Consider the following 25181-nt stretch of genomic DNA (forward strand, 5'->3'; position numbering starts at 1 on the left):
TAAAAAGTTATTATATTAACATTATAAGTAATCACTTTAAAGTTATATAAGTGATCATTTTTTAAGACAAAAAATCTCTATTGGGTCACCGTGAGACAGTCTCATTTAAGAATTAGTGAAATTAAAATTACAAATTATTGTATGAGATGATCATACTGCGAGACAAATTTTATTTATGAGTTATATAGTTCATCTAATATATATTATAAAAATATAAACTCTTTGTTTTAAGTGCTTACCGATTTCTCACAAGAGTAGCTTTACTAAAATTACAAACTTAAAGTTTTTACCATTATAAGTGATCACGTTACTATAAAAATTTATTAAAATTATAAGTGATCACTTTACTATAAAGATCATTTTTAAATTGTAAGTGATCACTTTACTATAAAAATTTATCACTTTAAATTTGTATATGATCACTTTTAAAATTGATTATTTTAAGACAATAAATGTACATTAAGTCAATCTAATTGATCTCTATCATAAGACATCTTATTTGAGAATTTATGTCAAGTTTTAATATATATTTGAAATTTCATCCATATATTTTGTTAACTTAACAATAATACAGTTTTGTGTAAAATGACCTGCTAAGGTGACATTTAACTTTCGCTAAACCTAATCAATCATACCTAATTACCCAATTATCCGAATGATCCTATTTCCCTATCATCCATCCACCCTTCCTAAATCCTAATCAACACCAATAAAACTAATTTTTCCTCAAAATATTAATAGTTCTTTCAAAAAGAGTGTTATGTCATATTCAAACTACTCACTAGCATCAGATGACAAAGTCTGCACTTCACTTTATGCATCTGAATTTCTGATTTTTGAGCAACCCAGGTTAGTTTATTCTCCATAAATATAATTTCGTCTCAAATTTGAACATTACACAACTATTATTTCATCAGCAGTTAGTCATTACTACAAATTCCAATTATCAATGTGCTATTTTTGCTTGCACTCATTGTACAAGTTTAGATAAAATGAATATAATGCTATAAAATTGTAGTTTTTGGATTTTTCGTGGTTGTTATTGTTGGGTAGGTAGTTGTTTTTTGGTGGCAGAATTGAGGGTTAATCTTGGCTGTAATACAATGTTATTGGTATAAGTATGCACACCAGGTGTTTGATGTATTGCCTCTTTGAGATTCTGGCCTTGCTTTGTTTCACCTCTCCCTAAACCTATGGGCTATGATACGGTGAAAGAGTGTGTGACTTGAGGCTTGTTATTTTGTTCATGGTATTGCATGACATGTTAGTGTAGAAGAACTTTGGACCCCAAAACACGGTGTAACGTTTTGATGATATAGTTTGATTGGTTGATGATGGAATGGGATTAGCCTTGGTGATCAAGGCAATAGTACACTAATTACAGCTATTGGAATATGCTTGGATGAAGTGGGGACCAAAGGGACACGTTGCAACAAGCAAGAATGAACGCTTTGACATGAACTGGACTGCCAGGCTTCAAATCAACGTAATCCTAGGCTTCCTCCTTTGATCTCCAAGGCAGTTTTCAGTGTTCTTGGATAGGGTGGAGTGGTGTCTTGATGAACACACAAGAACACGCACAACCAAGAAGGGTAGACTGACCCTTGGTAACCCAATTGCATAGCAATTGAAATGAAAATTCACTTAATGAAATTTCAGAGAATTATCATTCATAACTTGAGTTTTACAATGATCACATCATCCATTTATAAGCCTAGGATACATGAGCAAAGGAATGAAAAATACACGTAAGGTAACTAACACTAACGGTCATATTGCTCACGTGAATTACATGTGCTCATTAAAACAAAACAGAATGAAAACAAAACAGAAGCTGATTCAACTCTGTCAGAATAGCTGCTGACTACGTGACCTTTAGCCCTGTTTCTTGTGCACCTCCGATGATTGTGAGGAGGACTCTTGGGTCATGGCAGCAAGGCCCGTGTATGGAGATTCCATTTCTGCGCTCCACGTCATCCCACAAACTCTGGTTTTGTCTGGAAGGACCTGTCAAGGTGGCCTGGTCAGCAGGGTCGATCAGATTCTGTTAAGTGTCTGATCCTTCTAATCTGTTGGCCAGCCCTCCTTCAGCATGACTTCTAGGGCTTCTGGTGGACTTGTAACAGGGTCCTGGAGCCTTGATTGCTTGTTCCATGTAGGAAGATGACGTTTCTTCTCCTATCATGGTCCAGTTGTTCCAGACCTGAGCTCAAAGTGCTCCACAAGGTCAGCTGGTCAACAGGTTGTCCTGTATCCTGGATTCTGTTGTCTGTTTGCATCCTTAGATCCTTGGTGTGAGTTTTTGATGTCTGCTTGGTTTCCTTGTGCCCAAAATGTGATCTTAGGTCTGTTCCTATGTCTTGGAACGCATGAACGCATCAGGAGCTAGCTCTGGTCCTCCATGATCATTTGGTGCAGGTGTTAAGGTGGATGCACTGTATAGGCTTTGATCTCTGTTTCTGTTGTTGTTGGGACTTGAAACATTTGTTTCAGTTGTACACGTCCATCCTTCCACTTATTGCAAAGCTACCAAGATCTGAACCAATATGGTTCACTTCCTTTTTTCTTTGTAAATGTTGTTAAGAAGGTAGCCCGGTACATAAAGCATACCCATTACTTGTAGAGTGAGGGTTTGGAGGAAGGGTTTCACCACAAGGTGTAATGTGGGCAAACCTTATGCTGTAATTCTGCTGGAGGCTGTTAAATCACAAATAAAATTCTGCTAGTTTTCATTTTATTTATGTGCATGATGTTACACAAAATCTGATCTGGGTATTGCATAAGTTAGAATCTTTATAAAAATCTGAGATATACAACATAGGAAGAAAGTTCAACCCTAGAATAGAAAATTCCAAAAAAACATTTATAAGACAAAAAGATGCTCTTGGCATTCCTGTGGACCACGCACCCCATTGCTTTGGGCTATGTTGTAATAACTTAAACCTTGGCTTTGGAAATAAATCTCTAAAGGCTTCCGCATTGCTGTTAACCAAGTATGCTAGTCCTTTCTTTCATTTAACGAACAATTGTATCACACCTTCTCGTTGCTTCCATACTCTCCGCTTTTAACTGCAGTGACCAAAAATCCTCAAGCCTTCATGGATAATTCTAAGCACCAATGTTATTACTAAGTTTACTTCTCTATATTCACATAAAATGAACTGAAAACTTCATTTTATCTGAATATTAGTGCATAGGCAGGACAATGGCTAATTAGAAAGAATTTGTATGAAATGCATGGGATATTGAAATATAAACATATATTGTGTTACTATAATTTAAGAACTACAATGATGGATATTAACAAAACTATTCGAGAGTCCTGCACTCTCCCAAGTATGAGTAAAACTCACAAAATGTGTATACAATATTTCTGATCCTTTTCTCATTTTCGCTCTTCCTTATTTATACTGGTTTGCGCCTCTCTATGCTCTTCTAGAACATACTCCCTCTTGCTTATGTATACAATATTTCATAGTTCTTTTCTCATCCAGGTTTTTAGTTTGAAACATTCTAGGGGCAGACATTTAAAGCAAAGCCAACACATTGTGACTTTATTTAGCTCACTTGGACGGGCAAAGGATGGTAGTTGTTATGAAGAGATATGCTTTGAAGTTGTTTATATCCTTGAAGTACATCACAGCAAATGTAGTTGATCGGAATAACGGGAATATTGTTGCCACAGCTTCTACAGTTGAGCATGCTCTCAAAAGCACATTTGAGTGTGGACGGTCTTGCAATGCAAAGGCTGCAACCATTGTGGGAGAAGTTTTGGCAAGGCGGTTGAAAGTGGAAGGTCTTGAAGATGGACAAGGAAGAGGGATCCATATTGACATGAATAAGGAGGTAGGAAAAAAAGGATTAAAGAATCACACTAAGGTATGGGCTGTTGTTAATGCACTGAAAGACAATGGTGTTAAGATCATACTTGAAGACAGAGGTGATAACATTTGAGTGAATTTTTTAATGCTTCCCACCTGTCATCGTTGGCTAGGTAAGCGTACGAACAAACATTTCTTTGTATGGTTTCCTGTGAGTCTATGTTTGGCTTTAGTTGTACAATTAGAATTGAATCATGATTAAGTTTGTTAACCAAATGAAGGAACAAGAGTACCGATGAGGAACCTTAAATTGATGAAAGGGCTAGGATGTAGAATTTCACAAGTTTAATATCCATGAACTATAATTATGATCAATAGAAGATTAATTATGAAAATCAATTCTACCATTTGAACAGTTGCAAAGTAGGTACATAGCTTTTCAACAATTACAAAGACTATTGTGATAAAACTCAATTTCTCTGTTGGTGAATTATTGCTAAAAATATGCAAATTTTCTAGTAGTATGTGATGCACAAATTCTTAAATGAGACGGTTTCACCATGAGACAATCTTTATTGGACTGACCTATGTATTTTTAGTGTGTTAAAGTGATCACTTACAAATTAAGGTGATCAATCATAAAAACGGGCTAATTTTAAAGGTGTGTCTCCTAGTTAGACGGTCTTATTCAAGACGTTTGTGATTCAGTTACGTGGTGTATCTTGATTTCTTTCTAGTTACTTATCATCTGTTACGTTTGCCAATTTGATAATGTTTCTTGAACTTACAAGAACTGAACTTGAGAAAACGTAAAAAGGATATGAAAGGAGGGCGTTGCTTCCCTAATACAGGGTTTTAGTGTGTGTGATGATTGAGATTTTGAAACTCTCAATAGTTAAATTTATGAGTTAAACATGAAGAATCAATGATACTTTCTAACTTCATCTTTATTATATGTGCAGAGAACTCGATTAGGAATTCATATGAGCCTTGCCAACCACTTTTTGGATTCATTCGATTAAGAAAAACTGAATTAGCAGAACACTTTCGAATTGCCGTAAAAATACAAGATATCTTGCTGCAAGCTAGATAATGATTGCCTGAGTTTAAGGAATGATCACTAGGGTCGCTTCTGTCACTTTCATCTTGATAATGTAGTTATGATTAGAATAGATACCGAAATTTTGATTAGTTTCTGTAGGTATTACCTATTATGTACATATCTGATATCGTTAAAAACTTTGTGTATCACTGAGGTGCAGTGATCTCTGGGATTGTAAGAAACTTTGTGTATCACTTTCATCTTGATAGAGGTATTACCTATTGTGGTGGCTTCTGAGATTGTTGGAAATCTTTATCTACAATATTGGAGGTAATTAATGAGTAACTTAATTGCTGATCATGACTTTTGATCTGAAGCTAAGCAATGAAAAGGTCAAAACCTTAATTCCGAAAGATTAAGGTCGGCTACATGAACCAATAGATCATCTCCACTGATCGTCCACATGGATTCTTCTCCACGGCTTTTGACCTGAAGCAAAGGGTTAGTGGGTTTTTCTTATATTCTATGTCACCTTTTGTTATCGTATATTATTTGTCGTGGTTAAGAATTTACAGCAATTTATTTTTTGTTAGCATTTGACATGCGAGATACATTATGTTAATAGTAATTAGTGTTTGGCAGGATGTTTGACAAGACACTCAACTTCTAGCTTCTCGGAATATCAATAATTGGAGATGAACTAAGCGACGAAAAGGCAAGGAAGTTTTTTCACTGAGCCCTTACAAACATGGCTTCGGCGGACCTGTTGGAGTTCTCATGCTTATTTCGGTGAGTCAAAGAATTGAATTTTCTGGTTTTAAAATAAATCGTCACTTGAAGGAAGATAAGGATTTTATTTCTGCTAAAAAATGCATTGAAACAATACAAGGGTAAGGGTTAACCTAGACATATGGAATAAGCTAACAAAATTTCATACCAAAAAAGTACAGGGCTTAGTTATATCAGTCCACTTCCAATGTCTAAAACCTTGTACCGAACAGGCCCTTAGAGTCTATGCTTGCTGCCATCCTATGATATGTGCTCAGTGCTCACCTTGGTGCACTTCTCGAGGGTCTAAATCCTGCATATACTGCCCCCAACTGGATCAGAAAGGATAGATCAGCTGAGGCAGCTAGAGAAACTGAAGCAGACCGATACCAACGATCCAACCCTCGAGGAGAATGCCAAGGAATTCAGTTGAACTTGACCCCAAACAAACGAAGCAATCTTGCTGATCACCGATGTAAGAGCCAACTGCACATTACCGAACTGAACCTTAGTTTCTCGTGGTCCTAAAATCATCTGCCAGTAGCCAAGCGTAAAGAAGCTCGTTCCACGTGTCAGGAACTCCCGGAAGACACCAATGACTACAGTCTTCTACTTCTACATAGGGATTTTTATTGGACTTTTTAAACGTTGGTTCAAGATGGATCGATGGATGGCCATCGTTTCTGAATTCAGACAGATACGTAATATTCAGAAAACCGACCTTCATTTTATTGGCTTCCATTTCTTTAACCACATCTAGAGTGTACTGGTTGAGCAGCGGATCTGCCTGCACCCTTTTCCTGCTCGTCTCAGGTGCCTGATTATCTCTACAAGTCCCCCCCGTATCCCACGTTCCATTCCTGCCAATATTCACAACCTTGTAAGTTCTGATACACCCTCAATCTTATGTTACCTATATTATACTTCAATTGTGGAAAGCATCAATACTGTAAGGCGCTATGCCGAGAATCATGGGTTGACTTAATGATTCGGGTCTCATCATCTGCTAGAAGATAATTCCACTCCCCCCCCTTCTTACATGTACGGGATTAACATTAACCCCGAATCAAAAAGAAAAACGAAATGTAAGGTACGATACCTGTAATGAACAGATGAATAGCTACGAAGGACAATCCGACTACTTTGTGGGTTTAAGTGTTGGTCTGCCCATGTTTTCAATGTCCTCATTGATCTCCGAAATGCTTCTGTATAATCCATTGTCATATTTACAACTCCCTTTTCCTCAAAGTAAAGGCCCCTGAAATACATGAAGATTATTATTCGCGTATATTTCCATTATTATCCTATTTCAAGAGCAAGTAGGTGAGAGGAATCCGCTGATCTCAATATCGGGAAAAATCTCTGGTGTCGGAGATTGCTACCACTAGCATTAGAGACATTAGTGAAAGGATGTGTTCCCCGTACCATATTAAGTAGTTAAAACACTACTTTTAAAACATATCAGTCGTAAAGTATCAGTTTCAGTTTATGTAGCTTTTACTGATGGATGTAACTCTTTTTAGAATGTTATAACTTCTATTGTTTCGAATTATAAATGTTCGTTGTTCTTCGTAACAGTTAATAATTAACATTTATAGTTGTATGGGTATATACAACTAATTGCTACTCAAACAGCTAACACCTACGTTCATAGTTATCATGTGCCCAACAGACTCAAGACGAGAAGGAAGAATGATTACTCACGAAGCGATAGTTTTGGCATCATTCCACCAATGACCATTATTGAAGACGTAGACATGAGCTCCTGGCCATTTGCGAGACCACCAATGGAGTTCATCAATCTTGATGACTCCACGTACTTGTGTAGGTGAGTTCGGAGGAGGGCGAGCAACAACAACAAGGAAAGGAAGTCGATAATACTCGATACTTACGTTAAACTCTTGAAAAAGGATTGATAAATATGTTTTGTGCTTGCTTATAGGAACTCCATTTACTTCATATATTGAAGATTGGTTTGAGACTCCTTTTGATAGCATGCATAACAATGACTCCCATTGGTTTCGTCCTATTGAATCTCCTGCAAATATTATTCTTCCATTTCTGATTCTATCTAAAAAATCACTTGCATTGAACCTGAACCGAAAGAACGAGGGCGAATTATAAAAGGTCGTTTGTTTGACATAGGCACTAAATTCATATGAGAAGTTTTAACACAAAGGAACTAAAACATTTTATTGCTGCAGTGCCACTAAGTAACTACTCAGGGTTAAACACTTAACGATCCGTTTGGTTGTTGGTATTAAACGATGATAATAGAAATGATTTGTAATGTAAATTTTCATAAAATGTACCATTTTATTTCCCTAGTAATGTAATTTTGATCATAAAATACTTTTTTAGTTTATAATTTTTCATTTCCAGATAATACCCCATGTTCATATGCAGGTAATGCTTTGAAATGAATTTCGTGAAAAAATAAGATGATTGAAGGAGAACAAGTATGACTATTTAACTTATCAATAGATTTTCCTTATAAAACACTAATTTTTCATTATCATTTCCGCTATTAACTATTATCAAACAGGTCGTAAATATATGCACCTTAACTTTTTTTTGTGATAATAGAGTTTATTTCCGATTAACTCTTATACTCATATCATCAATCTAATATCTCGCTCGAAAACAGGGTCTAGGTGGGGAAATGTGACAAACAATTCATACCCGTATTCCCTTCAAAGAGAGGACTAAAGGATTGTGGTCGCTTTATCTCTTAGTACATAGTAAACAATACATACAACTTTATATGATTTAATGAGTCATTTTACTGTATATTCAATTATAATGAAAAATAATAAAATACATTGAAGAGAATAGTACCTAGGAAGATCACATCCACGAGGTTGCCATCGCCAATGTCGAAAGCTTTGATTCACACGTCCATTTTCATGGCATCGAAAACCCGGATCCAGAAACCTGCAACTCTCATTGTATCCATGAAAAGGGTAGTTTTCATCCCATATCCATTCGCCATTAGAGTAATTACAACCTTGTTTTTCATAGTTTTTTGAACTAGGAAAGCCAATATAATAATGGAAATTATTAGGGTTTTTAATACTAGATATTTTGATGATAATAATAATAATGAAAATGATAAGTAACAAAATATATGAATGTTTTTTAATGGTGAAATGTATTTTTGATGTATGAAGGCTTAAAAATGATCTCTTTTTTTGAGTTTGGAGATTCATTTGAAGAGCTATTAGATTAGAGCCCCCTAGGAGGGTGAAGGGTAGAAATAACTGATTAGTTTTTTATTAGGGGTGGCGTGTAGTATCAAGTATTAGATCAAATTTATATATATATATATATATATATATATATATATATATATATATATATATATATATATATATATATATATATATATTTATATTTATTTATTTATTTATTTATTTATCTATGCCCTAGATTATTTATGATTGAGTATCTTTCAAGCTACATAAGATTAGGTTAATTGAAATTGAATTTGAATTTAAATAATTTTTCTGTATAATAAGGTCATGTTATTACAAATCCCAAAAAATACATCACTTTGAAATTAAATTCTCACAAATTTATTTATATAGGTTTAGTATATTTGCATGTGATTTTTTTTTAGGAAGATAACATTTTTGGAATTAAAGAATTTAATACATCTTTTTGTTCAAAATGGGAGTGGTTTACGATAACGAACTTCTAATCAAGCATTTGATGATCGAGTCGATTCCATGATTATTATAAGTACATTTCCACCTAAAAATAGGTTTATATACATGTTCAATAAGAGAAGGAGTCATAGTGTATATAAATAGATAATATATTTACATATGATTACTATTAGTGATGGCCACGGTCTTAAAAATAGTGTATCAAAAAAGGTTTTCATTCGATTTCGATTCCTAAAAACTAAAATCTAATTCGATTTTGGTTTCGGTTTCAAGTGATTCAGGAGGCGATTCCTACCGATTTAACTTCCGGGTTGGACGGGTCAGACCATCGCTCAATTCTTTTTTTGCTAAATTAATAATAATGTGGACATTCCATCATTATTAAAAATATATTCAATAAATGATAAATTACTAATATAGATGATTAATAGAAAAAAAGGGGGAAAATGGATTTAAACCTTAACAATTCACGTTTCGGACCGGTCCGAAATGAGTTGCAGACAATTATGATTCCGGAACGGTTCTTCGATGGTTCAGGATCGATTTGGTTTCGGACCCCGTAGCCATCCGTAATTAGTACTACTTCATATTCTAGTTTTTACCTACGAGGCTACGACCGTGCAATGAGTACAAAAAGCATTATTCCTATTTCCTAACTAATAGTGATTCACATTTCAAAAATAATAATAATAATAATAATAATAATACTAATAATAATAATAATAAGGCAAAATTATAAAAAAACTATCTAATCTATACCCCTTTGTAAAAAACTACCTTATGTAAAAATTCTTGCAAAAAACTATCTCATATAATAGTACAGTTCTTTGCAAAACACTACCTTATAATGATTTTTGACCTTTGACCGTTAAGTATAATCCTTGATCCTCACGTGACAGTCACGTAGTTCCTTAAACCCACCTTCTTCTTCATTTCATTTCAGCGTCATTCGAGAATCATTTCAATGCTACCATTTCTTTAAACCCTTGTCTCTTCAAATGTGCCTGTCAGCATATTATAATTATTACTCCCTTCTATTCAGCTTATGTGTTTCATTTTCTTTTATGGTCAAGTCACCTTAATTGTCCCATACTAATTTTCCTTCTTTACATTAAAAAACCCATAATACCACCCTCTTTTCTACCCTTAGGGTCCCACTTTTAACTCTTCTTAAAATACGTGAAAAGTCAAATGATACTTCTAAGGTGAATAGGAGGGAGTATTACTAGGGGTGAAACTTATTCGGATTAAAACCGCAAACCAAACCAGACCAAACCGAATAACAAATATGGTTTGGTGATTTTTTAAATTTGGTTTGGATTAGGTTTTTAAATTTAAAAACCGATATAATTAGGTTTGAAATTTTTAAAAACCGAAAACCGCATTAGTTCATTACTAGACCGAACACCGAAATATTAAGGGTAAGACCGTAATTTTTAAACCTAAACCTTTTTTCCATTCTCTCCCTCCCGCCGTCCCCTTTTTTCATTCTCCCTCTCCCTCCCGCCGTCCCAGTCTCCCTCGACGCCTCACGCCAGTACGCCAATCCTCTCCAGCCGGTCCAACCGTCCAAGTAAGTCTTCTTCCATTTTTTTTTTTGTTCGATTTAATTTTGTGTTTAATTTTCTGGTTTTAATGTGTTCGTTTAGGGTTCGATTTAGGCTTTTTTGTGTTTAATCTTTGTTTTTTGTGTTTAATCTTTGTTCGATTTAGGGTTCGTGTTCTTCCATTTTTGCTTGTTTACTGTTTTTCTGGGTTTAGTCTTCTTCCATTTTTTTTTGTTCGATTTGTTTTTGTGTTTAATTTTCTGGGTTTAATGTGTCCGTTTAGGGTTCGATTTAGGGTTTTTTTGTGTTTAATCTTTGTTTTTCGTGTTCTTCCATTTTTGTTTGTTCGATTTAATTTTTGCAAGATTTGTTATTTTGAATGACTTTGTAAGACATTATTTCTATTATTATTAATCTTGTATGATTTGCTATTGTCTTAATTATTGTAATTGTAGTTTAAATAGTTATTCGGCCCAATTGAACATGCTCAAATCATGAACATGCTCTTGACCAATCTTGACAAATTTCACCTTATGGTAGGTAAACTAATATTCTACCTTTTTCACATTAAAAAAATAATCATCAGCTAAAAATTCTATCATTATCTTATTACTATAAATTTGCAAACCCAATTGAAAATGAATCTTACAACCAGTATGAAGAACCAAGAAAATGCTAATGCAAAGGTTAAACCCAATAAATTCACATAAAGTTTGGATCTTTGAATTTCATGCAACAACAAAAAAGCGATTTGGCAGCAAAAACTCAACGAAGACTGGATTTTTACTCAAATTATAGAAAACCCAATAAGAAAATTACCTGAAAATTGTATGAATTAAACCAAAATTATAAAAGACTGGAATTTTTAAAACCCTTGTCCCTTCAATCGCTGGAAATGGCAACATTGAAATGATTCTCGAATGACGCTGAAATGAAATGAAGAAGGTGGGTTTAAAGAATCACGTGACTGTCACCTAAGGGTTAAGGGTTATACTTAACGGTCAAAGGTCAAAAACCGTTATAATGTAGTGTTTTGCAAAGAATTGTATTATATAAGGTAGTTTTTTGCAAAAATTTTTACATGTGGTAGTTTTTTACAAAAAAATATAGATTAGGTAGTTTTTTATAATTTTGCCTAATAATAATAATAATAATAATAACAATAGTGATTCTTGCAGTTGGCTAATGGCAAATTTGGCTGCTCTCATTCTCCCATTCAGTTATACTTCTACAAGGTAATATAGCTTTCTTCCATCTTAGCTATCTCACTCTCTACTTTGTACTCCAACATTTGATTTAATTTAGCAATATTAAAGGGTAATTCATTGATTTCATCTTGCTTTAACAAAACCTACCAAGTACGTTTTTAATTTTCTGGGCTAAGATTGTTGGTGTTTTTAATGTTTATATGATCATCACATGTTTGTTGAAATGCATCTGAGAGTGCATGGATTTGTGAGACTTTCCCCTTTTCTTCTGGGGCTTAATTGTTGACATTTTAATCAATTTTTTTAATTCTTGAGAATGGTTTTCCATATTTGGACTGTTGAGAATGGCAAGCATTTCTGATTTTTGGTATTTTTCCATGTTTACGTAATGACCATCACCTGTTTGTTAAAATGCTTGTGAGAGTTCATAAATTATTGGGTTTCTTTTCTTACCCCCTAAGGGGGGGGGGGGGGGGGATGTAGGGCTTAATTGTTGTTGATTGACCTTGGTAACAATTTCAGTTAGAATTCATTTTTGTAAAAAATCCATGAGAATGGTTTTTATTTGGATTGTTCAGAAGGGCTAGCTGGTTAGATGGAGTTATCTATATTGTGATCTTAATCGTTATATTATGGAGATCATATGCTGTATTGGTATGTGTTTGTAATGAAGTTGTATGAAATATGAATGGAGGTATTGGTTTTGATGGTTTGATGATTATGCAACACACAGTTTAGTAAAGTTCTTCGATGCACAAGTTCGCGAATAGATACTAATATGTCATACTATTTTGATTTGTACTACTACTGAGAGTAATTGTACCATTAGGTGTGGTTGATTTGATTCAAATTGGAAGTTATTATTTGGAAGAAATCGATATTGCTTTTATAAACTCATGATTCATGACTCATGAGGTACTTTTATTATTTTTCCAGGTCAATGTGTTGATGTTTGAGTTTGAATATGAAGTTTAAGGTCGTCTGCCGAAAGGTTTATGATTATGTTCGCTATGATTTGAAAGAAATAGCTTTTCCTTCCTCTTTGCTTGATCCACCTCACATTAAAAAGCGGCGTAAATTGACGTGGAAGGAATCATATTATGTAAGGCTGATTCTACACCTGTTTTATGTACATCCTGCAGTGTTTATGCTATGTTTTTCGTTTTTTATTTAAGCCCATGCTTGAAGTACTCTCTCTTTTGAAAATCTTGGTTCTATTATGGTTTAGCTTACATCGTTGCTCAAGATCTTTATAGAGCCCTACAATATCTCGTTTTTGTCATAAACAATAAAGAACTTCTCTCATTACCTTTGTCATATATCTTCATGTAAATGGAAAATAAGTGTAAATTCCTTTTTCTTACGGTGTAGCATTCTATTTGTTTCCTTCTCAAATAAATTCTATTCATGGTAGCTAGACTTATCCCCACGAACCCAAATTGATTATGTGAAATGCTAGTACATCTTCTCAAGCGTGTTGTGGCTAATGAATTGCATAACCGCATAGTTGAAGCAATCTTGAACTCCCTCTTTATTCTTGTAGATCAGTGTTAGTATGCTTCCCCGCTCATCTTTTAACCTCTTATTTGTCATCCAAATCATTGTTCGTATGCTAGTACACCTGTTTTTCTTTCAACTAGCTCATTCTGAAATATCAATTGCTCTCGTTTTCCTCATGTAAGCAATTTGTATGAGTTCCTCCATGAAACACTTCCATTGTCCGACCTTGAATCTTTGTTCATATATGTACAGGTTGTAAAGGAGGCTTCCCGCCTATATGCTGCAAGCTGGGTGCGGGACATTGGCCCTGAACTCCGTCCAAATGATTATAAGAAGGATAAAGAACATGAAGATAATGGCGGAGTAAATGAAAATAAGGATAAAGAACCAACTGCACTAGAGGATCTTGGTAATTAAAGAAACCATTTTCAAAGTCTTTTATTGAACATTTTTTTCATTATTGAAGAATATTTGCAATTTAATAAATTAACCTCTATTGTTTCTAGTGCTTTGAAATCAACATAAAGTTATGTTCATTGTTTCAAGGTGATCTTATACTATAAATTATATCTAGGTAAGTGATTTATGTGTTCAATTAGATGGCCTAGAAGTCCTTGGGTAAATAATAACCAAATGATGCGAGTATGGGGTTGAATAATTCAAGAACCTGATAAATCCTTCCAAGAACAATGCCAAGATTGATCTTGAACAAACGCCACCCGATAAGCCCTCCCTCCGTTCTGAATGAACAGAAGGTGGCCAGAACAATTATGATGAATGGTTCTGTGCCTTGGATAGAAACAAATTGGCCTTATATCAACCAATTGGCCTCTTCCTCACACTAAGATTAAGATTCACTCTCTTAACCCTCGTGGAACAAACCGAATGTATCACCAAACATGGCAAATGAAATTTCAGCTATTGCTCCTCTTACACAATGTCGAGTGACGAGTAATCTCTTCTATAGAGGTGGTGTAAAACTTCGCAAAAATATTTATTCTCTGCTCGATAATTTGTTTCACCAATTCTCAGTTCTAAATATTGCGAAATTTATCTTGTGAAGTACATATATATGTTTTACAAAACATAGATAAGACATTTTTTTTTAATCTTTCATAGGATTTTTCAAAGGAAGAAAGAATAGACTCTGTATAATATAGTACAAAAACAACATTAACCCAATAACATTAAGTGACTCCTACCTAGGCAGTAGGCAAAGTTATGGAAGTCGAATGTACACACTACACATCCTTACATTTATAATAACAAAGAATTTGTTCACTCGATGGACCCTTATGTTCCGTTTGGTTATTGGTATTATATGATATGAATGGTAATGAAAGTTTAATGTAATGCTTTTCATACTCTAATCTTTCTTTTTTCTTCAAATAATTCAATCTCAATCCTTTACCACCTGGAAAGATGTATTAGGTGGCAATGAAAAATTGTGTAGAAAAAAACATGTTCAAGGATAAGATCTTAGCTACCATGAGAAATGACATGATACGTTTCATAAGATTAAAACTGATTTTGGAAATTATCAATACGAACCCCTGAAATGCTTTGTGAGACTTTAATGCTACGATAAACGAAAAATTTTAAAATCTGAATGCATGCATGGGACCTAAATATAGCTTCATTTAACTTGCAAAACCATTGTATTTGTTTCTTCTCTGATGCATTGTGCTTCTGGGTTGTATGTGTTGATATTTGTGGTAATAGCTGTTGCTGCTAGAGGAGGGATGGAGACCTTAAGACCTGCCCTGCAGCGGCTGTATATGACACGAGCTTCAGCTTATAAGGATGCATTAAAGAGCTTTATTCAGGGTTATCAGGAAGGTGTCCAACAAGTTCGGGATAAGAAAGACGAGTTTGAATCTCCGAAACCTGAAGATAATGATTCGAGAAAGCCCTCCTAATATTTGTCGGAAGAAACGAGCATGAGTTCTGGTACCTTCTAGTGGTTCTCCAACGTTTGATGTCTTCTAGTACATCTTAATTGAGTTTTATCTCGATCATTATGCTAGCCGTTAGGCACGCATATCTTAAGCTTCAAGCACAAATTCGACTTCAGCATTCGAACTTTTTTGTATAAAGCTCGTTTCATCTATTATAAGTCATTCTGTGTGTAATCTTATTTACTCGTTACGTTACAGTTTGCTTGGGTCAAGGATATTGATTAAGGAAATTTGTTAACAAAATCGCGGGTTCTTGATCATAGACTTTATGAGCGGGATATATCGAATATGATGAATATGATGATAACGATGATTGTTAACAATCGACTTTTTCTTCCTATAGTTCACATGAATCTTTTTACACTTCTACTCATAATGGATTTTGTTCTTGCTCATTTATTTTTCTCAACCCTCTCTTGTATCTTAGGTTAAATGAAGTGCATTTGGCATTTTTTCTACCTTTTAATATGGTTATTCTCCTATAGTGGTACAAATTCCCCTTTAAAAAAAGATCAATTCATATCGTTTTAGATATTTATTCATCAATACCGATATACTAATGTTAAATTGTTAGCCACCACATTAACAATGATAGAGTCTTAATCTTAAAAGAGTTGGGTCAACTACACGTCGCAATCTCCTTTAATGTTTTCCTACATAAAGAATAAAATAATGTTGGTTATTGACTAAATATTTTTGTTTATCTACACATTGGTAAAAAAAATTAATTAGTCTACGTTTTTCACTTTCGTCATTGTTGTATCAAGAAGTTGCTACAATTTTTCTATGCATCAGCCTCTTTCGTCTCTGTGGGTGGTGTGTGTTCGTCATTCCCATATAATCCGACTGCTCGGTTTTGGCTCAAAAGATTCCACACAGTTCGAGCAGCGATAATGGTGGTAACATTTAGTACTCCGCCCATGTTGTAAGTACTCTTTCTTTATCTCGTCATACTTTCGTATGGTGGTGGAATCATCGTTGATTGTCGATTTCGATTTTCCACATTGGCATGCCATCCTAAATTCAAACAAAGAGTTAGTAATACATCGTCTTAACAATTTCTTTTTTGTGTGTATAGGACTATAGGAGCTTAGATTTATTTTAACGTACCTAAACTCATATCGAAACCTCTTAATTTGAGCTCGCGATACTCTTGGCAAAGAGAACAAAGCTCACAACAAAAGTGAGTACAAAAATCGGTACAAGAGTTGCCATTTAAATTGAATTCATTCCTCAGTCTCCGGCGATAGAAACATGAATATATGCATGGAATTCCAGCAATTACCGCTAATAAGGTGTATATTGCTCCATTGATTGCACAAGCTGTTTCAAACCCAAAACACAATTTCCATAAACTAAATCAATCCTTCAATTTTTATATACTAAGTAATACAACTATACATGTAATTGTTGAAATTACTTCAGGCTGTTAAATAGTTTATTGGACAAATAGAGAGTTGGATAGTCTAAGCAGTTAATGCTAATGTTTGGAAAACTAACTGGATGAGGCAACTTATTGATATGGACAAACTGTTTTTGAACAAGCTGCTCATAGCTGCGGGTTCAAAATTAGCTGGTCAAACTAGTTAATAAAATTAATGGTTAAATCAGCCACTATAATAGCTATCAACTATTAGCTATTAGTTATCAACTATCAGTCGTTTGTCAATCACTCCCTTAATATATGAGGAATATTTCAAATTACTAAAATAATAACTAATGGACTCCGGGCCAATCTTGGGTATGGGCAAATTAAACCTATGATTAGAGCCCGTGAAAAAATTAACCAAAAATTTATCATTATAGGCGATTAAACTTGACACCATATATAATTAAACTATGCCCCTAACCACCATTCTACAATGTTTTTAAACATAACAACAATATAAAATAAGAAAGTTTTTTACACATTACTTACATGATGTGCCTCTATCAACAATCTCCGAAATCTGTCCAAATGTGATGCATGGACATAAGCACGTGATGAAACCTGCCATCGATCCTTAATTTTTATTTGAAATTTTTATAATTAGTTTTTATAAAAGGCAAAAGCTAATGATTAATGTTCCGAAGACGTTCGTTAACAAGAACAATAATATACGTAAAAGAGTAAATTGAGACACAAAAACAAATATAGAATACTATAATATGTTTTAAAACGTGATTTGGTAATATATTTTAAACATTATGTTGTAGATAATATATCCTTTTTAACAAACACTTTAAAGACATTCATAGCAAGCTCATTTGATAAAAAAATATGTAAAGACATTCAAATTTATCAGCTTAAAAAAATATTTTGTTTATTAAATAAAATTGCATGAATTCTTTTTGAATCTCATTCCTTCTTTTCTTTCTCGAATCAATTTGTATCCAATTGAAAATGAATTTTTTCTTTCTTTTTTATGCCTTATTTCTTATTCTTAATAAATATTTCTTGTTAATTTTCGTTCCCTTTTCTTCCCTTCCTCTCTTTTTTAAAATGCTATCCAATTAAAATGTAAACATAAACTATACTCTATTTTCCAATCATTAAAATAAAAGAAGAAAAAGGAGAAAGTATATAATCACACCTATAAATGGTGTATAGAACTTACAATTTGAAATATCGGAATGACACTCGCAAAGTCCGGTAGACCATTGACCGGAAGCCATTGGAACTTTCCAGGTTGACTTTACCTCTTCATTGGGGGTTGTGGGCGGTGGCGCTGACGGTGATGGCATTTCAGTCATTTCTGGTGTTTCTAGGGGTGGTTTGGTTTCCGCGGTTGAAGGCTGCATAATGGTAAAGCTGATCACAATAACGTCAGAGTCTTAATTCATAAATATAAAAATTAAAAATTAAGTACATAAAAAATAAAAAAACAAATGTATGATAACAATTTTGTGTTATGATGATCCTGTTTCTAAAAGAAATTGCTAAAACCAAATCTAATTTTACATTAATTTATATGATCAATCTTAATTGTCAACAGGAAAAAAGGGTTGTCAAAAAATATTGAGGCCCTTATATGTAAACACAGAATAATTAGATTTTTTTAAAACTTTCCACAATTTAATTGGCTTAGCGATATAATAGTCATATAATATAGAAGTATATATAAACAATTGAAAAATGGGGTTTTAATTATCTCAGTTTGCATTTTATTGTGTTATCACTTTTTTTAATAAATTATGAAAATGCTCCTTTACCCTTTATCCCTATATATAAACAACACTTTACTCTTTTTAAAAATTAATGAAATTTGTCCTCAAACTTTCTTGATTTCAAAGCATATAAATAACGAATTAACCACACAAATGACAATTAGAGTTAATTTCCGTCTATAATTTTTGTGAATTTGATTTTTTTTAAAAAAAAATCCGAAATGGGCACCAGTTGCACGTTTTCTACGACTGTACACGTTAATTTGTTTACTTTCAATTCTAATGATATAATTTATTTAATATTCAATTAATTTAAATTTATGTCTTTTTAGTAAGTAATGAAATATTTTGAAAATAGGTTGCTTTGGCACATTTAAGATGGGTTAGTTTGATGTGTTGAAAGAGAAAAAGAACAAGTTGCAAGTCCAATTGATTATTAGCGTATGATTCAGATTTCAGAATGCCAGAATAGCAATTGCTCTAAGGATCGCAGTAAGGCCCTATGGCCACGTGAAATTACTTACACTTCAGAAGTAATTCATTTATCCGTCGGTGTCTTGAGAGACGTCTAATCCAACCCAACAAAGTTTAATAGATATATTTTTTTTATTTTTTTTTATGAGCCGACCTAATTAGAGATTATTTCTCAAAGATTATTTAATTTTTTTTACGACAAGTACATCTTGTATTAGACTATCTCTACATGCTTATATATAATTATTTAATTTCTCTAATCGATTACATTGGCTATAATTATAAGTAATCATTTTACTCTTATTAGTCATCAGACTTAATAATTGTTCACTTTAAGATTCAAGCAATCACTTTAAGATTATAATAATTGATCACTTAAAAAGTGTAAGTGATTACACTTTAGGGTTATAAAAATAGATTATTATAAAATAATAAATATACATTAGATCAACCCAATAAAGATATGGCCTTGTGAAAATATTGTATTTTTAATTTATGATTATGAAGTATTCATCCAATTGATAGATTCTTTTAAATTTTAATATTTTAAAACTTATTTAAACTCTAAAATTGTGAAAATTAAATAAAAGAGTACCAATAAATATTTTTTTAATTGAACCTAGATTGATTTTCGATGTTCTTTTTAGTCTTCTTCTTCTCTCAGTATAGCTATCCAATTTCCATATATTAAAAAATCCAACTATGAATCCAAACTATCCAAGATAATCTATGGAGCCTGATCATCTGTATAGGTGATAGTGAATTCATGAATCATGATAGGTGAGTAGCCTGTTATTCTGACGTATATTAAATGTATACAACTACCAGACATATTCCTGGCTGAAATTTTTAGTAATGCTGAAGCGAAAGATTCAGCTATGTAGTTGCATTTTATTCAAAACTTTTTACCTTTCATCAGCGAAAATAATGGAATTAACTTGAACCTCACATCGGTTTAAAAACAAATCTTGTGTGTATATTAATTTTTACATAATTGTAAAATTTTAAAACGGTTAAAGTTAAATTCAATTGCAAAGTCGAGTAAAAGTCGAGTTGTTGCTTCTATTTTGAACACTACAAAAATACTCACCATTAAGTATAAGTGTATAACTCATCATCTTGTCTTGTCTCAGATACCACTTTCTGGAAAAGGTCTTACTTTTCTTTCGGTCTATCTTGTAATCTAAAAAAAGTATAAGTTATTCACAAATTCTCAAATGAGACGGTCTCATGGTAAGATCTTCTTTATTGAGCTAACGTAATGTATAGTTATTGTCTTAAAGTGATCACTTATAGTTTTATATAGTCATAGAGTAATTATTGTGTAATTTAAAAAAAATCACATATAATAAATAAGCTAATTATATGGGTTCATCTTATGATGGAGACAATTTCATAAGTTTCTAATAATTATTTTTGCTCATGTTTTGTCATTATAATAATTTAATTGTAAATATGACAATATATGGAATTATGGAAGTGCATTAGAATAATTTACTCATGTTTTGAAATAAATTGATCAACAATTTTTATAAAATATTTCATATAATATTCTACAATATTAGAGCGTGTTCAACATAACATTTAAATGAACTTTAGTGATTTTGATTGGCTTAAAGTATTATTAACTATAAATAGTAGTTTTTGGCAAATTTAGCTACTATAAATATCTTTTAAAACTTGAGTCGAGGTATTTTTTGCCGCGCTCTTTTTTATGGGTATGAATTGCTAACGTTCATTTCTCCCAGACCCTGACCATAATAATCTATAAATGAAATACACTGGGTATGATAATGATGAAATATCTTTTATTGTGCAATCTTATTTTACCAAACATTATACTTCAATTAACATTTTTACAATTAATTACTAGTGGTTACAAGTTTACTATTACTTATACCGCTAACAACTATACTTTTTACTATCACCAACTAACTGTCACTACTTTTACAAGACAATTTAATAAGAGCATAGATCAAATTCATTGTACTAAAATTATCAAAAGGAAATCGTAAAAAATATGGCAAGTAGATGTTCTAGAAAGGTAGGTTGGAGTTATATGAAATTAAGTGCATGTAGAGAATCAGATTGTATCTCAGTTAGAGTAAGAATACTGATTTTTTCAGATAATTTTGCGTTTGATTTTTACTTGACTCTTCTTTCCTTCCTACAGCTTACCTTAAAATAAAAAAAAGTATACATAAATTGTATGGCCTTTGACTTATAATTCTATAATTATTCGGTCTCTTTGAATTTGTTCTATTTAACTATTTTTATAAGAACTTTTATAATTAAATGAGACAAACTAAAAAGACGAGGGATTATACTATAAAAGTATACCTTCAATTCACTTCTTTAGGAAGTACCACACCTTAGGAATTTTGCAACCCTTCTTTGAGTGCCGTCCTTCAATAGAGCAAAATGAACGGCCCATCATCAAATTCTCCTATTGTCAAAAGGTGTGTTTTATTTATCACTTTATTTAGTTTCTTGTGTTTGTCTTTCTTAATAATTCTTGCAATTATTTTTTGACTTACTCGTGACACTTAATTTACAATATTTTATCTTTTAATTATATGCGAATGGTAGAAATATATCAAATAAATTAAAATAAACATAAAAAGAGTATCATGTTTGATTATTTTATAGAATGTATTTTTTAAAATTACTTTCTTTTTAATATGACTTTAAATGCTTTACAAAACCAAAAATATGATTTTATAAATTTTATCTTAATTATGTTAAGCAATATCTTTATAATTTACACTTGGCACTAGTCAGAAGTTGAAGAAGATCTAGTTTATATATATATTTTTTTAGAACACTTTATCCCACTTAAATTTTGAGTTACTTGATTCATGAGAGATATCCTAATTCCTACATTTCATTTATCTCTAACATTCACAAAAGTCGCGTAAATTTTGTCAAGTTTAATTTTTCATCATAATTATTATCATCATTATCATACCTGGTGTATTCCGACCATAAAAAACTATGGTCAGGGTCTAGAGAGGGAAGGGCGGGGGCAACTCATACCCATAAAGGAGAGCGCGGCCAAAGAGTCCCCTGACTCGAGAAAGATTAAGAGAGGTTTTTGCAACGTCTAGGACCAAGGGAGGCTGAAAGTAACTCTGCATGCTTGCATTGTATTGTCCAAGTGTGACCCTTAAACATAAAATGAAGGTAAATACAATACAAATATAAATAAATATAAGTAAAAATAACAATTAAAAAAACAATAAAAATAATAATATAATGAGTAAAAGCCATAGACAATTTTAATTTTTAATAACTTAATTTTATATAATTATTATAATTTCCTTAATTCTTTGGTTTTCTACATTTATTTGACACCACATTAATGTCTAGCAAATCAGAATGCTTGGACAGATTTCCTTGAGCGTTAGTAATTGTGTACGGATGATGCTATTAAGCGAACATAGCTTTTGTTGTTTTTTTTTCTTTTTTGAACCTGGTCATAATTTTTATGAGCAGAATATTTTGTATATAATGATGATGACTATACATTATAATTAGTAGATTTCAACTTATCTACAATAAACACATTTTATTTATATTTTAGCATTGGTAGTCTACACACCGAGTTAACCAAGGTTTTTCTTATTAGTTTGTTGAATATATTTATCCAATGTATCGAACAATATTATTCGTCAATATATGTATATAATTCTAAATATATTTTCTTTAACACTCGACTTTATGAGACTGTTTCATTATGAAATCAGCTCATATAATTAGTCCATATTTAATCACTTAAAAATTATGAATAATCACTTTAACACATTAATTAAATTACATGGACCAATCCACTATAGATAATTTCATCATAAAATCGGCTCATTTAAAAATTTATAAACCTATATTGCAATGGTATAACATAAGTGCTTAATATTTCATCTAAGATAAATGTAGCTATGAACATAATTTAATGTCAATAGATTGTACTTATTATTGACTCATTTCATCATATAATGTTGTAGCTCATACCTAACTCCTTAATTGCACATACCCCTATTTATTATCGCATGCCAAATATGTGAGCATCATACAATATAGTTCTAGAGATGTTTAGTGCATCTTTTCATTTAAAAGGTATAATCAATCAAGTGACTCATGTGGAAGATGAGAAAGTATTAAAATTGATATAAAATTATTTTAATATGGACTAAATTCGTATAAAAATTTACTCTGTTTATCTAGTGCTCAGTTGAACAATTTTAAATAACTTTTGTAGTTATTAGGTACCCACTTGTCACTCTCAAATTTCCACATCCACATATACATAGATATTTATGTTGTAATTTCTCTAATTTTTTTATTTGTATATAAAATATGAAGTAAAATTAGAAGCGAAGTCAAAACTTTAGATAAGAGGTCATAAATTTTTTTATCAATAATATTAAAAGATTTTAAAGTGAGAAAGGTCGAAGTTCAAGATATTTTTACACTTTTGCGATGTTGATAATAATAGCTATAATTATCGTAATTAAAAATTTAAATAGAGTCAAAATAATTTTACGTCAAATACTCCATATTGTATAGTACATTTTCAACGATTTTTAAGGGTGTATAAACTATGGCTCAATTTTCGCGTATTGTTCACTAATAGTTCATCCCCTGAACAATTCATATGCTCATTTTTCAAGTATTATGATATGTTACGCAGGCTGAAAGGAAAAGTTGCAATAATAACGGGGGGTGCAAGTGGGTTTGGAGAAGCCACAGCAAGATTGTTCGTTCAACATGGAGCAAAGGTCGTAATTGCTGATATGCAAGACGAGAAAGGCCTTGCATTATGTAACGAAATTATTGCTTGCAACAATCACGTAGACGTCACAGACATAATATCTTACGTGCATTGCAACGTCTCCGATGAAACAGACGTAAAAAACCTCATCGATCAAACCATATCCAAGCACAAAAAACTCGACATTATGTTCAACAATGCTGGAATCCCCGGCGATATAAACCCTACAATAGTTGGTTCGACAAGTGAAAATTTCAAAAAAGTGTTTAATATTAATGTTTTGGGTGGTTTCGTTGGAGCTAAGCATGCTGCTAGGGTTATGATCCCGAAAAAATCAGGAGTCATTCTTTTTTCGGCCAGTATAGCATCGCTAATAGCCGGAGAATCCCCACATGCATACACGGTTTCTAAACATGCAATAGTTGGTCTAATGAAAAACTTGTGTGTAGAAATGGGACCGCACGGCATAAGGGTCAATGCTATTTCGCCGTGCGGTATTTCTACGCCATTGCTAAGTAATGCATTAGGAGTTGATAAAGAAATAGTTGATGGTTTAATTTGTGAATCATCTGTGCTAAAAGGAGTTAAACCCGAGGCTTTAGATGTTGCAAATGCTGCATTGTTTTTGGCTAGTGATGAGGCTAAATTTGTAAGTGGGGTCAATTTTGTGGTTGACGGTGGGTATAGTGTTACCAACCCTTCTTTCTCAATGGCCGTAAACACATTATTTATGGGTAATTGAATTTTTTAATCGAGGTTAAGGATAAAAATCTTATAGAGGTTAAGATAAAGGAAAATTAATTTTTTCTGTTGGTGGTGAAAATCGAATTCTTGTTATAAGGTTGAATTTTTTTTTTTTTTTAAATCATTTAGCCTGCCCATAATTCTCATTGTTATCTTTAATTAAGTGCAATTAGGCAATTTAATTATTGAGGCAAGTCTTATTACATATACTACAAGAAAAAGAGAAGAAATCAGGCCATGGTTATATTTCCTAGTTTGTTTTGGGTTGTGTTTTTGTTTTACCTAAGCATTTAGTTTTTGACATTTATATTATTTGTATTATTATTTATCAGAAATTTTGTAATGGTTGTCAAAGAAATATTATATTGATATATATTTATATAGTTTGTTTAGTAGAAGTTTCTTATTCATGGGTACTTAAATTATACTATATTACTATACTATTTCATATTGATACTTACGTTATTTTATGTTTTACAGTGTCTAATACATTTTTAATTTTCTATATTTGTTTATTATATATGAAAATTTAAAAA

The 25181-nt window shown here is 32.4% G+C and overlaps 5 protein-coding genes across 10 annotated transcripts; 3 read left to right on the top strand and 2 right to left on the bottom strand.

The window, feature by feature from the left end:
• Nucleotides 1-577: 577 nt before the first annotated feature.
• Nucleotides 578-7898, top strand: LOC130827780 (uncharacterized). Of its 6 annotated transcripts, none has more exons than XM_057693627.1 (5): nt 590-849; nt 3495-3994; nt 4784-5364; nt 5506-5652; nt 7286-7898. In XM_057693627.1, exon 2 carries the CDS (start codon nt 3583-3585, stop codon nt 3952-3954), a length of 372 nt encoding a protein of 123 aa, XP_057549610.1. In that variant the 5' UTR covers nt 590-849; nt 3495-3582; the 3' UTR covers nt 3955-3994; nt 4784-5364; nt 5506-5652; nt 7286-7898. The 6 variants fall into 6 exon arrangements, with proteins under 6 accessions (XP_057549609.1, XP_057549610.1, XP_057549611.1 ...); XM_057693628.1 differs by having other exon boundaries at nt 7304-7898; XM_057693629.1 differs by lacking the exon at nt 7286-7898 and adding an exon at nt 2346-2426 and having other exon boundaries at nt 590-2242; nt 5506-7263.
• LOC130826713 (protein trichome birefringence-like 8) lies at nt 6140-10888 on the bottom strand. Its single transcript, XM_057692279.1, has 5 exons — nt 10833-10888; nt 8470-8706; nt 7336-7725; nt 6731-6889; nt 6140-6491 (listed from the first exon to the last, which is right to left on the bottom strand). The coding sequence occupies exons 1-5, from the start codon at nt 10886-10888 to the stop codon at nt 6140-6142; spliced, it is 1194 nt and encodes a 397-aa protein (XP_057548262.1).
• Nucleotides 10687-15907, top strand: LOC130827782 (uncharacterized). The gene is made up of 5 exons (XM_057693633.1): nt 10687-10872; nt 12025-12081; nt 12991-13156; nt 13807-13963; nt 15277-15907. Exons 3-5 carry the CDS (start codon nt 13019-13021, stop codon nt 15471-15473), a joined length of 492 nt encoding a protein of 163 aa, XP_057549616.1. The 5' UTR covers nt 10687-10872; nt 12025-12081; nt 12991-13018; the 3' UTR covers nt 15474-15907.
• A 227-nt stretch (nt 15908-16134) lies between these two features.
• LOC130827781 (protein PLANT CADMIUM RESISTANCE 2-like) lies at nt 16135-18395 on the bottom strand. Its single transcript, XM_057693631.1, has 4 exons — nt 18110-18395; nt 17431-17502; nt 16623-16835; nt 16135-16529 (listed from the first exon to the last, which is right to left on the bottom strand). The coding sequence occupies exons 1-4, from the start codon at nt 18291-18293 to the stop codon at nt 16453-16455; spliced, it is 546 nt and encodes a 181-aa protein (XP_057549614.1). The 5' UTR covers nt 18294-18395; the 3' UTR covers nt 16135-16452.
• A 3049-nt stretch (nt 18396-21444) lies between these two features.
• Nucleotides 21445-25026, top strand: LOC130827784 (short chain aldehyde dehydrogenase 1-like). Its single transcript, XM_057693635.1, has 2 exons — nt 21445-21592; nt 23821-25026. The coding sequence occupies exons 1-2, from the start codon at nt 21555-21557 to the stop codon at nt 24641-24643; spliced, it is 861 nt and encodes a 286-aa protein (XP_057549618.1). The 5' UTR covers nt 21445-21554; the 3' UTR covers nt 24644-25026.
• Nucleotides 25027-25181: the final 155 nt, after the last annotated feature.

This window comes from Amaranthus tricolor, chromosome 11, assembly GCF_026212465.1.
Source record: "Amaranthus tricolor cultivar Red isolate AtriRed21 chromosome 11, ASM2621246v1, whole genome shotgun sequence".
NCBI classification, from domain to species: Eukaryota; Viridiplantae; Streptophyta; class Magnoliopsida; order Caryophyllales; family Amaranthaceae; genus Amaranthus; species Amaranthus tricolor.